Source organism: Terrapene carolina, unplaced genomic scaffold, assembly GCF_002925995.2.
Source record: "Terrapene carolina triunguis isolate 2854851 unplaced genomic scaffold, T_m_triunguis-2.0 Scaffold93, whole genome shotgun sequence".
NCBI lineage: Eukaryota > Metazoa > Chordata > Testudines > Emydidae > Terrapene > Terrapene triunguis.
This window is the reverse complement of record NW_020664444.1, coordinates 15,960,409-15,983,070: the sequence shown is the minus strand read 5'-3', so window position 1 is coordinate 15,983,070 and position 22,662 is coordinate 15,960,409. Positions and strand designations below refer to the sequence as shown.

General features: G+C 40.8%; 1 protein-coding gene across 2 annotated transcripts in view; it reads left to right on the top strand.

Annotated features, from left to right (window-relative positions):
* VWA3A (von Willebrand factor A domain containing 3A) overlaps positions 1 to 22,662 on the top strand; it is a 56,575-nt gene that overhangs the window by 21,717 nt on the left and 12,196 nt on the right. For both annotated transcript variants that reach the window (XM_029911305.1, XM_029911306.1), the window contains 12 exons: positions 6,430 to 6,524; positions 11,965 to 12,084; positions 12,760 to 12,834; positions 13,600 to 13,744; positions 14,407 to 14,602; positions 15,894 to 15,964; positions 17,840 to 17,998; positions 19,894 to 19,984; positions 20,530 to 20,640; positions 21,176 to 21,273; positions 21,447 to 21,599; positions 22,399 to 22,507. In XM_029911305.1, coding sequence (XP_029767165.1) covers positions 6,430 to 6,524; positions 11,965 to 12,084; positions 12,760 to 12,834; positions 13,600 to 13,744; positions 14,407 to 14,602; positions 15,894 to 15,964; positions 17,840 to 17,998; positions 19,894 to 19,984; positions 20,530 to 20,640; positions 21,176 to 21,273; positions 21,447 to 21,599; positions 22,399 to 22,507 — 1,423 coding nt within the window. The remainder of the gene's footprint in view (positions 1 to 6,429; positions 6,525 to 11,964; positions 12,085 to 12,759; positions 12,835 to 13,599; positions 13,745 to 14,406; positions 14,603 to 15,893; positions 15,965 to 17,839; positions 17,999 to 19,893; positions 19,985 to 20,529; positions 20,641 to 21,175; positions 21,274 to 21,446; positions 21,600 to 22,398; positions 22,508 to 22,662) is intronic.

Genomic DNA, 22,662 nt, shown 5'->3' with positions numbered 1-22,662 from the left:
AGTATGTCCCCATTCTATTCAGTCTGAGAAGTAAACAAGTCCAATAAAGCAGAATGCCTAGCAGTCATTGGTCAGACAAAAAAATAAAACTAGGGCATATATTGGGCGTTTAGTAAGCAAAGCACTCACAAAGCTCCGACAACTGCTCTGTGATATGGCTGCAGTCTATGGCAGTAAGACAGAGCACCCTGCTACCATGGCAGGCCCAGACAGCTGACATGCAGAAAGAAGAGACAGGCAAAGAATTCTGAGGTAAAGAATTTGATTCCAGGGCTTCATAAAACATAGATTAAACAGAAATTGTTGCCCTGCAAAACAGTGCATTGTATAAAGAGCTTCCTCCATGACCATCACCAATGAAGTGACTCTGCCGGGGTTTTCCAACTGAGCAACAGATAATGCACAACACCTGGGGGGAGGAGACTGAGGAGAGTGGTGAAAAACTAATAATACCAGATCAGTGTAGGACACTGAGGGCAACCTGTGGAAGCTTAGAATCAGAAAGTGACAGAAACATGACCGTCTATATCAAGGGGAAATTTGCAGGAATAAAAAGCGGATGATATGAGTTGTGATGCCACATGGGTCTAGATTTAGAACACCAAATCACTGCTTATTTCTACAACATGGGCTCTGTTCTGAATATGTTTCCACAGCATCCAGCACTGCTGAAATATTTTGGGGTGAGGGATAGCTCAGTGGTTTGAGCATTGGCCTACTAAACCCAGGGTTGTGAGTTCAGTTCTTGAGGGGGCCACTTAGGGATCTGGGGCAAAATCAGTACTTGGTCCTGCTAGTGAAGGCAGGGGGCTGGACTCAATGATCTTTTATGGTCCCTTCCAGTTCTAGGAGATAGGATATCTCCATTAATTTTCTTTTGTTTTTTTGTTTTGTTTCAGGTGTTTCAGGTGTACTGCTGTTACACCTAAAAAGAAGCAGTATTGTCAGGTGATAGGAGAGTAGACAGACAGGAGTCAGGAGACATAGGCAAAATTCAAAATAGAGTCTGATTTGTCATGTGACCTGAAAATTACTTACCCTTTCTGTGCCTCAGTTTCTCCATCAATTAATCAGGGTAATTCTTACCTACCATTGTAAAGCGGTTTGAGATTAATGAATGAAAAGTTCTGTATAAGTGCTAAGTGTTAATAATCATCAAAGGGCCATCATAGAAATGTTCAGTTTATAGTCCTTAGTAGCTCTGCATATCATATTTGTGAGTCACATTTTAGTCTCAGGTTTGGATGATCATTCCCACAATAGCCTTTCCATATATTTGGATGAAATGTAATTTATGTAGCCATAAATGCTAGGGCTCACCTCTGAGCAATGTAGCCAGACCGGTTAAAGAATAGAAAACAGGGAACTCTTGTCTCCTGACTATACATCTTTCTCCCCGCCCCCCCCCTTCCATAGATGCACCGGTTTGCCTTGTATGTGCAATTCAGGGTACTGTGTAATTCAGGTTTTAGAATGCCCTAAGGTCTTATCTACTCTAGAAATTTTGAACAGGAAAAGTGTTGCCAGCATAGTGCAATTATTTCAGCAGAGTTCATTCACGCTTTGTTTGTACTGGTCCATCATGTCCATAGAGCATCAGGTTAGACCAGCAAAAGGTATGTTGTACTGTGGATAAGCATTCCAGTGTCCTCCATGCTGCCTTCAGGAACACTGCCTCATGGGAAATTGTCACTGTGCATTATGAGGTAGCTGCTGTATATTGTGGGATACCTCATTCCTCTCAGGAAATTTTGGGAATTTGGGTTAAATGCACACAATTCGTTCTGTTCCACCACATAATCTACCGCTCTCATGCACCATTTTCAAACTCATAACAACATGGATGCGGCACAGAGAAGAAACTTTGTTGTATTTTCAAGGCTGCACCACTCAGGCTCAGCCGAAGATGAGTGGACAGTGAAAGTAGTGGCTAGGCTATTACAGCCGTTCATACAACTGCCTAGGGTGCTCCCGTTCAGTGAGTACCAAGTGGCACAATTGGAATGTCATGCAAACCTAAGTCAACCAGCACTGGGGTCCAGAACTTTCAGATGCAGAACTCCACATCCCTGCAGTTATGTGCTGAGCTCACCCGAGTCCTGCAGCACAGAAACACCAAGACGAGAGTTGCCCTTACAAGACGGAAATGAGTGGCAATCACCATATGGAAACTTGCAACCCTGGAATGCTGTCAAGCAGTGAGGAATCAGTTTGGCATTGGAAAATCAACAATGAAGGCAGTCATAATTGAGGTATGCAAAGCAATAAAGCATGTCCTGCTATACAGGACAATAAGGCAAGGCAACATGCAGGAAATAATAGATGGATTCAACAACATGGGCTTCCTTAACTGCTGAGACAGTAGACTACGCATGTCCCCATTCTGTGCCCTCCCGACCACCAGCCTCCAAGTAAATAAAATGGGTGTATCTTGATGGTTTTGTAGTTTGGTGGATCACCAAGTATTGATGTACTGATAACACAAAGTTGACTGGTCTGGAAAAATCCATGACACCTGGATTTTTAGAAATACATGACTTTTTGACAAACGGAAAGCTGGGACACTTTTTCCAGACATCCAATTGACATTAACAGAGTTTCTATGCCAATTGTGATTCTTAGTGACTCTACCTTCCCTTTGCTTCCCTGGTTTATGAAGCCAAACACCAGCAACTTGGACATAAGTAAGGGAAGGTTTAATTATCCCCTGTGCAGCTACAGAATGAATGTGAGTGTGTCTTTGGAAGACTGAAGGGCAGGTATTTCATGGCAAGACTCAAATTCAGCAAGGAAAATTTTCCTGCAGTTATTGCTGCATGCAGCAGATTGCATAACATCTGTGAGACCAAGGGTGAGACCCTAATGCCAGGGTAGATGAAGTGAGGTGGACAGACAGGCTGTTGGCTAAAGTCAAACAGCCTGAAAGTAAACCAGTTAACAGTGCCACCATTATCACTGTGTGGCTGAAGGAAGCTTAAGAGTGTCCTCTGACGGTGGATAGTAGCCTGACATTGTCTCATGGAATATGTACACTGACTGAGCCAGTCTTTGGATAATATGCATGAATATGACTTGTATTAGAAGTTTTAATGAGGATTGCATAAAGGCAATTTTTTTTGTAGTGCACGGGAATTATTAGCTTTAATAGCTTATTGAAATTTTTTATTGTGGTATAGAAGCCTTTCTGGTTATATGAAGTACTTTCTACCATCTCAGACAGCTCTGTAATGCCAAAAAATCACAATAAATGTGTGCAGTAACTTTCAACAATATTGAACTCTATTTAAAACACAGTAAGAAGTGCCTCACAAACAACTTTGAATTTACTAACCACACACCATAAACTATATACAATAAAGTTTAACATGCAGACTGGATGTCTTGCATCACAGATTGCAGTATGTCTAGTCAAAACATTTCTCTTTATTCCCTATGCTGTTTGTCTATTGGAATTGAGTGTAATGGGAACTACTGCAAGAAGGGTGGGTGATTCAGAGGTGAAGAGGTGTATGATCCTTACCAGCAGCCAATATTATTCATGCTTTAGAGTGGGTGGAACTGCTGCAATGATATAGTCACTGTTCAACAGTGGTGTCTGCTGCTTCAGTAGCAGCAGCATGTTTTCTGTGCCTCTGTCTTTCCATGTCTTCTCCAGCAGATTTCACACCACTCCCTAGCATTCCTCACATTTGCCTTGATCTCCTGAATAATCTCTGTAAATGTGTCCTCCTTTTTGTGTGTGTGAGCGGGGAGGGGAGGGGTTTGGATCTGATAGTTACCAGATGTTCTGCAGGTGTTGAAGTTCCCCCCACAAAGGTCACTGATAAACAGATTAAACAAATAGCAGTTGTTAGGTTTGAGGATTTAGCATTCTATGGTAGTTAACTACGCCAGCTACTCAGATTCTCCTATCTTGGGCAGTATACATTTGGGGTTAGCATCAGAATTATATGGGGATTGTAAGCATTTTAGACCATACAGGATGGTGAGTATGTGCGGGGTACTTAACCAGGTCCCTTAAATAGGGATGGGGCAGGACATGAGATACATATAAGAATAGTATAGTAAAGACTGCTGAATGAATTTCGGCAGTTGTGAATCCTTGAGGATTTATCCATCAGACGGATAGTAAAGTGGCAGAGAAGGGAGGTGTGTAAGAGGCCCAGAGGCTGCCTGGGAGTGTATGCAGCCAAGTTTGTTTTTCCCAGTGATCCACTCACAGAAGTAGTGCCGGAGTGGGAAGGGAATATGCCATACCATGGTGGTCCAACCAAGGCAACTCGGCCTGACAATAACAGGGGAAAGATTAAATACCACTTGCTAATACGATGTTCTGTAAAATTGTGGCAGCATCCCAAATCTGTGTGGGTAAAGGTTAACCAGCTATTCTGCCAGCAGCCCAAGGAACTGTAACTGTCAGTTGGGGGCGTGCAAGTTCTGGCATGTCAAGTGTAAAAGCATAATAAAGCAAGCCAAAAAAGAATTTGGAGAGCATCTATCAAAAGACTCAAAAGCTAATAGCAAAAAAAAATAAATATATTAAGTATATCAGAAGCAGAAAGTACCAAAAAATCAGTGGGGCCACTGGATGATCAAGGTGGTAAAGGTGCACTCAAGGAAGATAAGGCTGTTGTGGAGAAGCTAAATTAATTCTTTGCATCAGTCTTCACTACAGAGGATGTAAGTGAGATTCCCACACCTGAGCCATTCTTTTTAGAAGGCAAATCTGAGGAACTGTCCGAGATTGAGGTGTCGGGAGAGGAGGATTTGGAACAAATGGATAAACTAAACAGTAATACGTCACTAGGACCAACTGGTAATCACCCAAGAGTTGTGAATGAGCTCAGATATGAAATTGCATAACTACTGTCTGTGGTATGTAACCTATAACTTAAATCAGCCTCTGTACCAGATGACTGGCAGATAGCTAAAGTAACGCCAATATTTTTAAAACGTTTCAGAGGCAGTCCTGGCAATTACAGGCTCATAAGCCTGACTTCAGTACCAGGCAAATAGGTAGAAACTGTAGTAAAGAATAGAATCATCAAACACACAGATGAACAGGATATGTTGGAGAAGATTCAACAGGGCTTTTGAAAAGGGAAATTATGCATTACCAATCTATTAGAATTCTTTGAGAGGATCAACAAACGTGTGGATCCAGTGGATATAGTGTACTTGGACTTTCAGAAAGCCCTCACTAAATGTTCTTAAGCAAAGTAAGCAGTCATGTGATAAGAGGGAAGGTCCTCTCATGGATCAGTAACTGGTTAAAAGATAGGAAGCAAAGGGAGTAATAAATGGTCAGTTTTCACAGTGTAGAGAGTTAAATAGTGGGGTCCCCCAATGATCTGTACTGGGACCAGTGCTGTTCAACATATTCATAAATGATCTGGAAAAGGGAGTAAACAGTGAAGTTGAAAAGTTTGCAGATGATCCAAAATTACTCAAGATAGTTAAGTCCAAAGCAGACTGCAGAGAGTTACAGAGGGATCTTACAAAACTGAGTGACTAGGCAAGAAAATGACAGATGAAATTCAGTGTGGATAAATGCAAAGTAATCATAGAATGATAGAACTGGAAGGGACCTCGAGAGGTCATAGAACTGGATGGGACCTCGAGTCCCCTGCACTCAAGGCAGGACTAAGTGTTATCTAAACCAGTGGTTCTCAAAGCTGGTCCACCACTTCTTCAGGGAAAGCCCGTGGCGGGCCGGGCTGGTTTGTTTACCTGCTGCGTGCGCAGGTTCGGCCGATCACGGCTCTCACTGGCCGCGGTTCGCCGCTCCAGGTCAATGGGGGCTGCGGGAAGCGGTGCGGGCCGAAGGATGTGCTGGCCGCCCTTCCCACAGCCCCCATTGGCCTGGAGTGGCGAATCTTTCCTCCATAGAAATTCAAAGACCTAAATGCCAGTGTCCCTCCCTATGATTAAAATCAAGTATTTTATATACGGTGGAACAACTTCGCTTCTAATGAGGAAGTTTTAAAGACTATGGAGTTATAGCCAAAATGATTGAAATGTGATTGCATCAAGTGACATTAACAGATGAGGAACTAAAATGCACAAAGGGCAATTATGAGCAAGCTAAACTATCATCTGACATTCCTGTGGTCAGTGGAGATTGAGAGTCAGAGAACCACGGAGCCCTTTTAGTTTCTTCATCATTTTTCTGTGTATCTTATTTGCAGATGTTTTAACGGAATACATGAACTGTAAGGGTACTGGAAACTTTTTACCATAACGGATCATTTCCATCAGTTTAAATACTTGGATTTTATTCACTAAAATGTGTATAGTTTGTAATAGTCAATTATCCTATTTTTAGGTCAACAAATATTTGGAAATACAGATTTAGTCTGAAATAGAAACATGTTAATTTAGATTATTTTAAAAATCACCATTCATCAGTTGTCTATATTTTGTTCACAGAAACAGCTTGATAGAATGGTGAGAACGTATGAGAGGCGAATAGACTGGCTTTCTATCGCTAGTAGAAGAATATGGGGAACTGTTTGTGAACGGAGGTATTAATATTGGGCATTCTGGGTCCCTGTTGCAGAAGTGGCATCCTAATTTGGCAGTGTTAACTTTGTGCCTGTAAATGAGCATAGAGACACAGTACAGAAAATGTACACTCCTAAATGCATCATTTGCAGATAAGTGATGTGTGCATGCAATTTAAGTATCCATTTTTGAAAATTAATATTGTACTGTTCAGCATGTAGGTATATCTTTTTATTATTGATGATGAGGTGTTCATTGGACCATAAAGACACTAAAGTTCAAATATACTAGAAAAGAATCCATAGCTTCAATGAGACCAGTTAAAATACACATTTACATTTGAGTATCAGAGGGGTAGCCGTGTTAGTCTGAATCTGTAAAAAGCAACAGAGGGTCCTGTGGCACCTTTAAGACTAACAGAAGTATTGGGAGCATAAGCTTTTGTGGGTAAGAACCTCACTTCTTCAGATGCAAGTAATGGAAATCTCCAGAGGCAGGTATAAATCGGTATGGAGATAATGAGATTAGTTCAATCAGGGAGGGTGAGGTGCTCTGCTAGCAGTAGAGGTGTGAACACCAAGGGAGGAGAAACTGTTTCTGTAGTTGGATAGCCATTCACAGTCTTTGTTTAATCCTGATCTGCTGATGTCAAATTTGCAAATGAACTGGAGCTCAGCAGTTTCTCTTTGGAGTCTGGTCCTGAAGTTTTTTTGCTGTAAGATGGCTACCTTAACATCTGCTATTGTGTGGCCAGGGAGGTTGAAGTGTTCTCCTACAGGTTTTTGTATATTGCCATTCCTGATATCTGACTTGTGTCCATTTATCCTCTTGCGTAGTGACTGTCCAGTTTGGCCAATGTACATAGCAGAGGGGCATTGCTAGCACATGATGGCATATATAACATTGGTGGACGTGCAGGTGAATGAGCCGGTGATGTTGTAGCTGATCTGGTTAGGTCCTGTGATAGTGCTGCTGGTGTAGATATGTGGGCAGAGTTGGCATCGAGGTTTGTTGCATGGGTTGGTTCCTGAGTTAGAGTTGTTATGGTGCGGTGCGTGGTTGCTGGTGAGAATATGCTTAAGGTTGGCGGGTTGTCTGTGGGCGAGGACTGGCCTGCCTCCCAAGGTCTGTGAAAGTGAGGGATCATTGTCCAGGATGGGTTGTAGATCACTGATGATGCGTTGGAGAGGTTTAAGCTGGGGGCTGTAGGTGATGGCCAGTGGAGTTCTGTTGGTTTCTTTTTTGGGCCTGTCTTGTAGCAGGAGGCTTCTGGGTACACGTCTGGCTCTGTTGATTTGTTCCTTTATTTCCTTGTGTGGGTATCGTAGTTTTGAGAATGCTTGGTGAAGATCTTGTAGGTGTTGGTCTCTGTCTGAGGGGTTGGAGCAGATGCGGTTGTACCTCAGTGCTTGGCTGTAGACGATGGATCGTGTGGTGTGTCCGGGGTGGAAGCTGGAGGCATGAAGGTAGGCATAGCGGTCGGTGGGTTTTCGGTATAGGGTGGTGTTAACGTGGCCATTGCTTATTTGTACTGTGGTGTCCAGGAACTGGACCTCCCGTGTAGATTGGTCCAGGCTGAGGTTGATGGTGGGGTGGAAGCTGTTGAAATCATGGTGGAATTCTTCCAGGGTCTCCTTCCCATGGGTCCAGATGATGAAGATGTCATCAATGTAGCGTAGGTAGAGAAGGGGCGTGAGTGGACGAGAGCTGAGGAAGCGTTGTTCCAGGTCAGCCATAAAGATGTTGGCATATTGTGGGGCCATGCGGGTGCCCATAGCGGTGCCACTGGTCTGGAGGTATATATTGTCACCAAATTTGAAATAATTGTGCGTGAGGATAAAGTCACAGAGCTCAGCAATAAGTTGTGCTGTGTCATCATCAGGGATACTGTTCCTGACAGCTTGTATTCCATCTGTGTGTGGGATGTTTGTGTAGAGAGCCTCTACATCCATGGTGGCTAGGATGGTGTTTTCTGGGAGGTCACCAATGCATTGTAGTTTTCTCAGGAAATCTGTGGTGTCACGGAGATAGCTGGGAGTGCTGGTGGCGTAGGGTCTGAGTAGGGAGTCCACATATCCAGACAGTCCTTCAGTGAGAGTGCCAATGCCCGAGACGATGGGGCGTCCAGGATTTCCAGGTTTGTGGATCTTGGGTAGTAGATAGAATAACCCCGGTTGGGGCTCTAAGGGTATGTTGATTTGTTCCTGTGTTAGTGTAGAGGCAATGCCCCTCTGCTATGTACATTGGCCAAACTGGACAGTCACTACGCAAGAGGATAAATGGACACAAGTCAGATATCAGGAATGGCAATATACAAAAACCTGTAGGAGAACACTTCAACCTCCCTGGCCACACAATAGCAGATGTTAAGGTAGCCATCTTACAGCAAAAAAACTTCAGGACCAGACTCCAAAGAGAAACTGCTGAGCTCCAGTTCATTTGCAAATTTGACACCATCAGATCAGGATTAAACAAAGACTGTGAATGGCTATCCAACTACAGAAACAGTTTCTCCTCCCTTGGTGTTCACACCTCTACTGCTAGCAGAGCACCTCACCCTCCCTGATTGAACTAACCTCGTAATCTCCATACTGATTTATACCTGCCTCTGGAGATTTCCATTACTTGCATCTGAAGAAGTGAGGTTCTTACCCACGAAAGCTTATGTTCCCAATACTTCTGTTAGTCTTAAAGGTGCCACAGGACCCTCTGTTGCTATTTACATTTGAGGTATCTAGGAAATGACCCTTTGGGAAATGTTCGGTCTTAAATCCCATGTAAACAGAGCCTGATGTGTATGGCCATAAAGGCTAAAACATTAAGGCCCTTCCTGCAAACCATGTTGGGCCATCTGTACTTAGTGTTAAAGCTTCCTACTGTGAAGGCTCAGACACCAAATCTTCCACCCAGCCCCACTCATTCACTTAATCCTTTTTTCCCCCAAGAATCTATATGGAGTTATGAACCACAGTTAAAATGGTGGGAGACCACTCTTCTCACCTTTTGAGCTGTATTGCATGGGTCCAGGTCCAGCATTAGGGTTAAACAAAACACAGTGTGGAATAAGTAAGGGCCCAATCCCGGAAACACTTACAGGGACTATTCATGTGATTAAAGTTAGGCATGTGCATTATTGTTTGCTGGATTGGGACCATAATATGGCTCAATCTCATTATGTTAGATAGTGATTATTTAAAATCAAACAGTCACTGACTAACACAATGCTATAGATCAGTGATACTCAGACTGAGGTTCCCAAGCCGCAAATGACTCTTTAATATGTCTCCTGTGGCTCTTTGCAGCACATGATATTAAAACACTGTGATTTAATTATTAACCAATCAGAATGTTTTTACTATGTTATTAACCAATTGTAGTTGATAAAATAATAATAATTGGTCAGTCATTTTGCTGTGAGAATTATTCCGTGTGTGTGTGTGTGTGTAAGGGCTGTCGATTAATCGCAGTTAACTTGCAATTAACTAAAAAAATTAATTGTGATTTAAAAAATCTCAGGAAAGCTTATGCCCAAATAAATCTGTTAGTCTTTAAGGTGCCACCAGACTCCTTGTTGTTTTTGTAGATACAGACTAATACGGCTACCCCCTGATACTTGATGATTAATCACACTGTTAAACAATAGAATACCAATTGAAATTTATTAAATATTTTGGATGTTCTTCTACATTTTCAAATATATTGATTTCTATTACAACACAGAATACAACATGTACAGTGTTCACTTTATATTATTTTTTATTACAAATATTTGCACTGTAAAAATGATAAACAAAAGAAATAGTATTTTTCAATTCACCTCATACAAGTACTGTAGTGCGATCTCTTTATTGGGAAAGTGCAACTTACAAATGTAGATTTTTTTTGATTGTTACATAACTGCACTCAAAAATAAAAGTGTAAAACTTTAGGCCCTATAAGTCCATTCAGTCTTACTTCTTGTTCAGCCAATCGCTCAGACAAACAAGTTTGTTTACATTTACAGGAAATAATGCTGCACACTTGCTTACAATGGCACTTGAAAGTGAGAACAGGCATTCGCATGGCACTTTTGTAGCCGGCATTGCAAGGTCTTTACATGCCAGATATGCTAAACATTCGTATACCCCTTCATGCTTCTGCCACCATTCCAGAGGACATGCTTCCATGCTGATGATTCTCGTTAAAAATATAATGCATTAATTAAATTTGTGACTAAACTCCTTGGAGGAGAATTGTATGTCTCCTTCTCTGTTTTACCCGCATTCTGCCATATATTTCATGTTATAGCAGTCTCTGATGATGACCCAGCACATGTTGTTCGTTTTAAGAACACTTTCACTGCAGATCCGATAAAATGCAAAGAAAGTACCAATGTGAGATTTCTAAAGATAGCTACAGCACTTGACCCAAGGTTTAAGAATATAAGGTGCCTTCCAAAATCTAAGGGGGACGAGGTGTGGAGAATGCTTTCAAATGTCTTAAAAGAGCAACACTCCGATGCGGAAACTACAGAACCCGAACCACCAAAAAAGAAAATCAACCTTCTGCTGGTGGCATCTGACTCAGATGATGAAAAGGAACATGCGTCGGTCCGCACTGCTTTGGAGGTTATCGAGCAGAACCCGTTTTCAGCCTGGACATATGTCCTCTGAAATGGTGGTTGAAGCATGAAGGGACATATGAATCTTTAGTGTATCTGGCACATAAATATCTTGCAATGCTGGCTACAACAAAACAATGTAAAACTTTAGCGCCTACATGTCGACTCAGTCCTACTTCTTGTTCAGCCAATTGCTAAGAGAAACAAGTTTGTTTACGTTTACAGGAGATAATGATGCCCGCTTCTTATTTACAGTCACCTGAAAGTGAGAACAGGCATTTGCATGTTTTGTTTTTGTTATGTAACAAAAAAAATCGACATTTGTAAGTTGCACTATCATGATAAAGAGATCGCACTACAGTACTTGTCTGAGGTGAATTGAAAAATACTTTTCTTTATCTTTTTTACAGTGCAAATATTTGTAATAAAAAATAATATAAAGTGAGCGCTGAACACTTCGTATTCTGTGTTGTAACTGAAATCAATATATTTGAAAATGTAGAAAAACATCAAAATATATTTATAATAAATTTAAATTGGTATTCTGTTATTGTTCAACAGTGCGATTAAAACTGCGATTAATCACGATAAATTTTTTTACTTGTTTGACAGCCCTATTAGTCACATGAATTGTCCCTGTGTTTCCAGGATGCGGCCCTTGCTTATTCCATACTAAGCGTGTTTTGTTTTACCCTAATACTGCGGGGGTGTGGGGGGAAGAGATCTATTACTTCATAGATTTTAAGGCCAAAACTTGAACAATAATTAATTCAGTAGTGATTAAAATATCTAAACAGAGAGACAGAAATATTGTCTGTGATTTGGGTCTTTTTTAATTAAGGCATGTGTTCCTTGTTTAGGGTTGTTATACTTGTTGATATCTCAGTAACAAATTCCTTGTACATCATTCATATCCAACATTCCCTGCGACTTTTACTTGAAGAACAAATGTCAAACAAGGATTTCTTCAATATTATAGCGTAAGTAGCTGATCAAAAATATTTTTCTTTAAACGATTACCTATAACTCATTGTGGGCAAGCAGTACACTGGTAGCTAAATAGAAAAATGACATGAAAGATGGCTAACTAGCTATTGAAGATTGTCAATGTCTTTTCTGATTTAGATGATATTTTACAGTCTTTTTGTGATTGAATAATTACAAGAATAGCCTATGAAAGCCACCCTAATTTGCCCTTATCATCATTTTAAATAGTTGAAATATACAGAGGCCAGTCTGGTAATTAAGGATCATCATCTACTTTATGATGTTTATGCTGCATGATTTTGCACATTTCAAATAACAAATACTGTGCATATTATAGTATTGAGAACAGTTGCAAAATTCAAGTGTCAAAAACATCACATTTTAAAAAATAATTGGGTTTCTCAGGTCCCTCCACTGCAAAATCCCTCTTGCAATTTACAAGAGTCATAAATACAATAGTGTATGAACTTTGAATAGTATTTTTCCTAGTATACAACAATGCTAAAATTCCTTAATACACAGGTAGGTGTGAAATGTTCCATGGTTTGAAACAGAAACTGATATCAGACGACAAACATCTGTAATGCTAGATTTTATCTAGGGAATTTACATTGTACCCTTGTGAGCTATAATTTGAAAATGTAACTGCTGTTTTGTTTTCTCCAAAGATTTGGAAGTGACATCAAGTCTTGGAAACCAGAAATGGTTCCTTCAAATCCAGAAAATTTACAAAGTGCCTGGAGGTACAATCAAATTATAACTTGCTTATATTTATGAATTTAGTGAAAGTACTTATCCTAGAACAAATGTAGCATAGAACCAGGTTTAACCAGAGAAGTGAACAATTTTGCAGATTTAAAAAGTTTAATATGGTGTGCTGTACTATAGTTTGTGTAGTTCTACTCTGAAAAATGACTTGTGAAAACAGCGTGATAGCATTTAATATTTAGTGTGTTGAAATTATTTCCATATCATATGTGCTCCATTTAGAAGTGTACAGGTATTTTTTAAAATAATTGCCAAACCTTCAGATTCAACCTGAGAGCTGAAAGTCAATCCGGATTCTTTCTTTCCTATATACTGGCACCACTCTGCATGCCAAATTATGCCCTCATTGACCCTATGCAGTCCCATTGTATTCAGAAGATCTGCACAGATGTAACTGAATGGAATTTAGTAAACAGTTCTGTTGATGCATGAGTGTAGAATTATGAGTTAACATGGAATCTCATATTACAGCTTTCCTATATAATGTGCATTAATAATCCTTCTGCCTTAAGACTGTGCCTTGACCCTTTTCAAAGTGGCTAGTTTGCTGCTGTGGCTGCAGTACAAAAATTAGGCCTGTCCACTTGGGCCATTGTATCATCGGGCTGTGCTGAGTGTCATAATTCAAAAGCTATTTCTATATTCCAGTGCATCACCATGAGATTTTAGTTTGAGACACTGGGTTTAGTGACTTTTAGTGCTTCTTTGCATTCTTATTATTAGTAAAACTCTCTTTCTAGATGGGTGTTGAGCCTGCAGTGCAAAGGCAGTAGAAATTTCATGAGTGCTCTAAGAACAGCAGTGGAAGTAGACCTCAAAGATAAAGACAAACATGTATCTCAAGGACTTTATCTGCTTACCACTGGAGTTCCTGACCAGGATATGGTAGGTATCAATACAAAATTTTGTATGTTCTTTGTAAATATTTATTGCTTATTCAGAATTAATCTAAAACTTTTTTCAGCTACCTCCTGTAGTTTGGTGATAGAACACTTGTCTTTCATATAAGAAAGCCTGTCAACCATACCAGGATCTGTGACTTCACCTCCCGAAATTATTCATTCTTATATAACTCAAGGCAGGAAATATTGCTGGGTGAATCTCAAAAGGTTCTGGATGTTTTTCTGTGACCCGCCCCTCAACACTCACTGGCACTATAGATCCCTTTTCTAGTGACAGCAGGATCTTCCTTGCCCACTCCTGCCTCTATTTGGCAAATCCTCATCAGCCCCTCCTCCCCCCTCCCATGCCCCATCTGCAGGAGAAGACAACAGTCCACTCCCTCTTCAGCCAGGCCACACATCCTTCTCCAGACAGAAGAGGATTTAAATTATAAGGAGAAATCTCTCATCAGTTCTGTAGCTAACTCTAGAGTACATTTACTTAAAGTTAAGCTCTGAGGGTCAGATCCTTAGTTGGTATGAAGCGATATAGTGACTTCAATTGAATGACATTGATTTACACCAGCTAAGAATCTGGCCCTGCAAGTCAATAAAATAGTCACTCTTCTGAAGTTCATGGTAGTAGCCTTTCTTTTTGTCTTGTAGCATGCAGTTAGTACTTACGTGGCCGATGTCTGTGGAGGTTGTGATTTGCAGCTTCATGTCTGTCTGTTCAGTGTAAATGGTTTTGACCCCAATGGCATTATTCCATCTCGTTATGCCAATCCAAATGAAACCGCCAGCACGTTTAGAGAAATAGCACATGCTGCCAATGGAAGGTTTCATTGGTTTGGAGAAACAGGTATGTTTTTTAACTTCCATCTTAATATGTTCCTCCTCTATTGGGCAAGTCTGTAATGCACTATTACAGGCAACTGTTTCCTGAGATAAATATCTTAACACAATGTAAAGGAGAAGCTATTATACTGGCACTGAAGTAGACAGAGTACTCATCCCGGTTAAGGCCTCTAGGTGCTATTGCAATATAAAAGTTTAATGATGATGCAGGATTTCTGTACTTTAGTATTTTAGAACCTACCATATGTACTCGTTCATAAGCCGAATTTTTTTAGTAAAAAAAGGAAGCACCAGAGAAGGGGGTCAGCTTATGAACGGGTATAGAGAGGGAGAGGTGGGACACAGCCCCTCCCCCCAACAGAGGGAGCAAGGAGAGGCAACAGAGCCAGCAGGGAAGAGGCAGGGCCAGAGTCTCTCCGCTTCTGGCCACGCTGCTCTTCCCCCAGCCTCCGAAGCAGATCCAGCTCCGGGGCTGGCAGGCTGCAGCCTTGCCGCTCGGCCCCGCCCCCCAGAGCAGGCTGTGGCCGTGCCGCCCGGCCCAGCCCGCTGGAACATGTTGTGGCCGCGCCACCCTGTCTGGCCCGCCAGAGCAGGCTGCAGCCGCGCTGTCCAGCCTGCCGGCGCAGCTCCAGCCAGGCCAGACACATCCTCCCCTGGCCCTCCCTAGATAAGGTGGGAAAGGATGGGATGGGGAGAGTGTGGGGTCCCGGCCTACAGGTGGGGTCATGTGGGAGGTGGTCATAGGGGTTACTCCTCTGACCCCCAGCTTCTCCCCCCAAAAAAAATTTCCCCACCAGTTGCTGTCCCGGCCCGTCAGGGTAAGCAGCTGGCACTCCGGGACACTTTGTTTATTTAGGTTTACCTCCATGCCCGCGGATGATCGAGATAAACAAACCATCTCGGCCCACCAGCAGCTTATCCTGGTGGCCCGGGAGCCAAAGTTTGCTGACCCCTGAATTATAGGGTCGGTTTATGAATGGGTTATAAAAATTTTCCATTTTTACTTATCCATCTTGGGGGGGTCGGCTTATAAACGAACCAGCTTATGATCAAGTATATACTGTAATTAGAAACTAATGTAATAATAAGTCAACTCCGGATAGGCATTTCTAAAGACAAACATTTTAAAGTTTTTAATTACTTATAAAGTGTGGGCTAAATTATATCTAGCCCTTATGAAGTACACACTTTACTTTTTGTTCTCTTTTTCTGTTGATTTTTTTGTATGCTCTGCAAGTTGCAATATACTTTCTTTAAAATAATTACCTATTGATAAGCATATGTTTAATTACCAGGCATTTATGAAAGTGATGATATCAGTATTATTGTGTCTGAAATGGAAAAAGCAGTCAACTACTCCCAAAAGGTATGCTTTAAAAATACCATTTTAAATTTTCTTTAGAAAATAGCTCTACAATATTTGTTCAGTTGATGGAGTTCAGGCATTAGCTACGAAATCAAAATAATTTATAAGATAGTGCATGATTTAGGATAATATAAAGTAAAAATAGAGTTCTGCTCTGGAAAGCAACTATAAAACTGGCCTTGTGGTGTTCCATGTTTGTGTTTCAATGATTCCATATCAAATATGATGAGTTTATAAGTAAAAGGATGCTCTTTTTATCTGCCAATCCTGTAAACTCAGCCTGGGCTTTGAGAGTCAAGCTGGGTGGTTCTTGCACATCACCAGTAATAAAGATTCTGCAGCCAAATTATGCCCTTAATTATTTGTGAACAACCCAAATGGAAATAATAAATATAACTGTGGGCATAATTTGGCCTGCAGAATCTTTATTACTGGTGAAGGTACACAAAATGGTCAGAACTCTGCTGTGTAGTCTAATCAAGTTGTAGTTCAGTCTAGTGGATAAGGCACTGGGATTGGGAATCAGGAGGCCTGGGTTTCCTTCCCCTCTCTGCCTTTGTCCTACTGTGTGATCCATGGGCCAGTCACTCCATCTCTCTACACCTCTGTTTCCACTCCCATCTTTGTCTGTCTTGTACATGTAGATTGTAAACTCTTTGTGGCAGGGACTGGCTCTTACTTTGTACAGCACCTAGCGGAATGGGGCATTTAGGCACGGCTGTAATACAAGTGATAAAAAATTGATTCTTCGTACCCAGGTTGATTTTGCATTGCCATCAGTTTTACTTGTAAACTAAGGTAATATAATATGGAATCATTTATATACAACAAAAATGGACATTTGATTTGTTCTCAAATTACATTCAACGTAATGTCATGCATTTGACGTGCCTGTTTCTTTCGGAAATGGTTCTTCTGACTAATGCTAAAATTAGAAACCTTGAGGTAAATGTTCAAAAATCTACCCCTCATCATCTGCCCCCGTTGTTGAAAATCTACCTCATCAACTAAGGAAACATGTAACGTCTGTATGTAGGTTATTTGATTGTTTTTACTATGTTTTTTTCTGTAATGCTCTCTCCTTAAGAATAAAAGTGCTTGCTTAGAAAGGTCTGTGTGGCAACTTATAAATGTTCACACCCTCTGAGGAGAAAACAAAACATAGATGCACGCCTGTTTAGGCAGTCAGGTTTGCCAAGGAACTCACACTGTTGGCAAGGAACTGTGCAGGCTGGAAAAAAAACAGTTAGGAGGGACAAAGACCTGGGTCTCCCCCCCAAGAGATATGATGGCTGAGGAGCCAAGAAGCCTAGAGTAGGCTATACCATGGAGGGGGTTGCACATGCAGTTGTCCCAAGCTGTCACAGGTGTAATATAGTTACAGTTTAAAAGCTGAGTTTCTAATATATGGAAGACCCTGAGGAAGGTATATTGTATTCTGATATCTTTGTTGCTCAGGCAAATGCAGAGGGAAGGAGATTCCATTGACAAAAACTAGGTAGATATTCAGGAGAGTCTTATGATATATGTCTTATTTATTGCTTGTATCATTTTAAATTAACCACCTAGTGTTCACATAGCTAATCTCTGTAAAATATTTCGTTGTTGGCTTTGTCCTCTCTCTCCCACTCAATCCTGTTTGTTACACCAACTTATCTGTGCCTCGTTTTAAATCAGATTGTGTACTCTTCAGGACAGGAATTTTCTTTGTGTGTTTGTGCAGTGCATAGCACAGTGGGGCTCCAATCCTGACTGGGACAGGTAGGTGTTGCTGTATTACAAATAAGGAATAGTAAGGTGGCTGTTTAAAATGTATACTTAAATTGCCTGCAAAGGAACTGTTAAGCTGAGCAACAATCTGAATTTTCATTTCAGTGTGCCTTGCTGGTGGAATCCTTAAAGCAACGTTCAGGAACTCAGTTGGTTAATCAGTTTATCCCAGAAGAAGGTTTAAAGATGCTCTTAAAAAAGGAGAGAACTAGAGCACAGAAATTGCTGCCTCCTAAACCTACAGCTCTCACTCTGGCTAGAATGGTTTGATTTCATTTATTACCCATATTTTAAAGATATACTCGTTCATAAGCCGAATATTTTTAGTAAAAAAGGGAAGCACCAGAGAAGGGGGTCGGCTTATGAATGGGTATAGAGAGAGAGAGGTGGGATACAGCCCCTCCCCCCCCCCCCAACAGAAGGAGCAAGGAGAGGCAGCAGAGCCAGAAGGGAAGAGGCGGGGCCAAAGTCTCTCCACTTCTGGCCACGCTGCTCTCCCCGCAGCCTCTGAAGCAGCTGCAGCTCCGGGGCTGGCAGGCTGCAGCCATGCCGCTCGGCCCCACCCCCCAGAGCAAGCTGTGGCCATGCCGCCCAGTCCAACCCGCTGGAACTTGCTGCAGCCACACCGCCCAGTTTGGCCCACCGGAGCAGGTTGCGGCCGCACTGCCCAGCCTGCCGGCGCAGCTCCAGCCAGGCCAGACACATCCTCCCCAAATAAGGTGGGAAGAGATGGGATGGAAAGAGTGTGGGGGTCCCGGACTAGGGGTGGGGTCATGTGGGAGGTGGTCACAGGGGTTACTCCCCTGACCCCCAGCTTCTCCCCACAAAAAAATTTCCCCACCAGTTGCTGTCCCGGCCCATCAGGGTAACCCGCTGGCATGCTGGGACACTTTGTTTACTTAGGTTTACCGCCGTGCCTGCAGACGCTCGAGGTAAACAAACCATCTCGGCCCGCCAGCGGCTTATCCTGATGGCCCAGGAGCCAAAGTTTGCTGACCCCTGAATTATAGGGTCGGCTTATGAACGGGTCATAAAAATTTTCCATTTTTACTTATCCATCTTGGGAGCGGGGGGAGGGTTTTGGCTTATAAATGAACCAGCTTATGATCAAGTATATACAGTAATCTGTTTTAGTGAGTGACAATACACAAGAGGTCAGATGCTGCCCTTTGGAAGAGGAAAGTGCTTAAGATGGAAATTTTAGGGAATATCTTTTTGGTAAAATACCATAATAATACTCAGCAATTATATAGCACTTTATGTTGAGTGCTACATAAACATTATCAGTAAGTAATCCTCTTAACAACCATGTGAGGTAGGCATAGTGATACCTGCCAGGTGGTACAAGAGACCACACTTGTAATGCAACCTCCTGGCCTAGGAAACTGCACCAAAGTATATACAAACATAGCAAGTACAGTTTTGCATTGCTTCTGTTTAAAAAAAAACAATTCTGAATAGCCAGTTTTGTCAGTCCCTTGAGTGGCAACTTATGAGAGATGCTGCAATATATCATCTCCATTTTATAAATGAGACTGAAGCAGAGAAGTGGCTTTCCCAAGGCCACACAGTGAGTCAGTATCAGAACCATGATTAGAATTCAAGACTTTTTGCCTCCTGACCCTTTGCTGGAATAGTCTCAGTGGATAATCTCAACAACTGTTCCATGATAAATTATCCAAGACAGTATTTACCAAATATCCCATAAAAAACACAGGACAAATGTATAATACAAGACATGATATGAAGCATTGTTGTATACTTAGAGATGTGAAAATCTTCACAGAATTCTCGGTAGAAGTCTAGTGATCCTTTAATGTTCTCTTTAGCCATAGTTAGGGTTTGTCAGCTAGAGGTGATCAGGTTTGTTATGCTGTTTGCTCCAGAACGTCCTCTGTACATTCAGTGGTAAAGCAAAGGTCTGACCCTACTGTTGAAGCCAACAGGATTTCAATGAGAAAATACAGCATAGTGAATTAATTGGGGTGGGATGCTCCTGGAAGTTAGCCTGTGCTAAAACTCATCTGCAAGTTTGTCATTGATACCAGAGTAAAATGGAGATAGAAAATAGGCCCTAGTGTATTGAGTGTGAGAATTCTGTAACAAGATGCAGTCAAAAGGAAATGTTTAGAAGATTCACTCATTATCTGTGCTTTTAGAATATCAAAGACAATCATGAGGGGGAAAAAAATGCTGCCTTAAAAGCTCTGACATGGCGTCCAACTAGTGCCAAAGCAGAAATCCCACCACGTATGTATAGATAAAGTTCATTATTTTATATCGAAAGCCACTGGAATAGTTAGATTAGAACAAGTGTGTTTATCTTCGCAAACACTTTCTAGAACCTGATTATACACTTCTTAACCAGACAGCTATGACAACTAGGAAACAGGACAATTGTTTTCAAAGTAAAGCCATTTCAGTTTAGAAAATCAGAATTGATTTGGTTCTAAATTCATATTCCATCATCTCTTGAAGTTTCAGCCAGTGAGGAGTAATATGTATTGTTACTTGCCTTCCCCAATGATTATGGTGTTAATCTCTCAACCTCAGATTCATAAATCTGTTCATTTTACCTCTTTGTAAGTGTCTAAGCTTGTTGATCCCCACTTGTATATGGAGAACATGAGTGAATTAATAATATTTGACCATTTTTATCTACATGTAAAATCTTTTAGGTATTTCGATCTGTGACCATGTAAAATTATGACATGAATAGTACAGTGGAGTAACATTGCAAAAGCAGGCATGATTGTCCTATCTGAAACAATACAATATTTACTATTATATTGTAGCTCAGCCGATAAAAGAATGGACTCAGACTTCTGTGAAGAAGAAACATAAATCAAGAAAACAGTCACAGATCTCCCTCTCAGTATTTTATATTGACAAAGGAAAAAATGTGGGTAAGTGCTCTCAGCATCTGACAGCTAAATATTTGTCTTTTTACTTACAAAACTATTTAGATATTAATTCACTGAACACCAGCAAGCTTTTTACACTGATTTTTACGCATAGGAGAAATGTATGGAAAATGGTTTGTCAAATGGTGAACAGTACAACCAGTGATTTATTTTATGCTTTCATTGATTTCCTGCATGATCTTGGCCAAATCACTTCTCTCTACATCATTTCAGTATATGTACACTGAATGGAATGACATTTACCCACCTTTGTAAAGTTCTTTGAAATAATCTGCTCAAAGATATTATAAGTCAATAGTATTATCGTTGTCGTATGAGCCCATGTGGAAAAGTTTGGATCACAATGCTCCACAGCAAATACAAGTTTAAAAGGGAAGTGACATTTTTTATATACAAAATGTTTTAGAGAATCTTAGGCACATATATTATGCCAACTACAGAAAAGATCCCATTGACTTAAGCATGGCCATGATTTCACCCAGAGTGTCTAATTTCACTTTTTTTCTGCTCTGGCTAGGTGCAGTTTACAGAAAGTATCCAAAGGAAAAAAGCGTGAGGAGGTCTGTTCCTGTTGCTACACTGCCAAAGGAAGAGGAAATATGTTCAAGCAAAGAGGTATTCAGTTATTTATTAATGTTACCACCATCTTTATTAGACCACTTAAGAGAAATGAACATTGAAAATGAGTATTTGTGACTTAGACAAATATAGTTTTGCATGTGGTTTTAATATTTGCTGTCATAGATCTAGTTAAGTTAACAGAGTGCTCTATTTTTTCTCTTTAAAAGTGGTTGAACAAGTACAGTATAAAAAAGTTGAAGTTAGAGTTGCCCAGAATTATGTTTGGTCCCAACTGTGTTCACCAGAAGAAAATGGTCGAGTCTTTGCACAAGAAAGTGTCAGCAAAATACTGTACCATCTTCCCCAGTGTGGAAATCAATGTAAGTTGATGCAGATATCATGAACCCTTGTATTTGAGGTGCATATCATAACATGGTTTTGTATTCATTTAACACAGTTCCAGTTGGTCTCTAATTGTGCCAAACCAGTGTTAAATTTACACTATGGGTTAGATTATTATCTTTCCCGCAGTATACAAAAACAACAGGATCTATCTGTTAATAAGAAGCTGTATATTATTTTAAAATTATTGTGGGTAATATACAGTACACCTGTACGAATATATGTATGCACTTAATATCCCTAGACTAGTTCTAGATTAAGATCTCTTCTGCCCCAGCAATTTGAAAGGAAAAAGACATAAAGGGCTAAATCTATCCGTTCTGACTCGAATAAATTTCTCACTGAAATCAGTAAGAGTTGTGTGTGAGTAGAAGCTGATGGATTTGGTTCAGGCTGTAAACATTTCCATGTAATTAGTTAAAGTACAGATAATTCAACAATCTGAGGGAAACAGCAATTTACCCTAAGGTATTGATCAATGGTCTGTCACCTAACTAAAGTGACACCATAAAAATACAAGAAATAAATGTATCCAGTCAAATTGCATATGCACCCTCGTTTGACTAGAACCAGGTTTTCCTAATGTGGTTAAACCTACAACAGCTGCCAAAGGTGTAATATGGGAGCTCTCCTACATCACTGCCTTCAGCCACTATATCATGGGTGTTCTAGATGGTAACATTCATGTCCCTGAGCAGCCATATAGACTGACATGGCAGCATAGTACATGTCTGCTGAAATAAGACATTCTTCTACCAATGGTGTAAATTGTTCTAGGGTATTGTGAAACACCTACAATTTCAGCCTAAGGAACTAGAAGCCTATGTTGAACAAATGGAGAGGGTGTTACGTTGCTATATACGAAGAATACAGTGGCTTCTCTCAGGTAGGCTTTACATTTGGAATAGGGATGAGGTTATAATCCATGGTTGTGCAAGTGTAATCCAAGCATGATTAAAATATTTCCTCTTGCCTACTCCTCCTACTGGCATAAAATGTGGACAAAATAGTAAACATTAGGTCTGAATAAGGAGCTAGTGT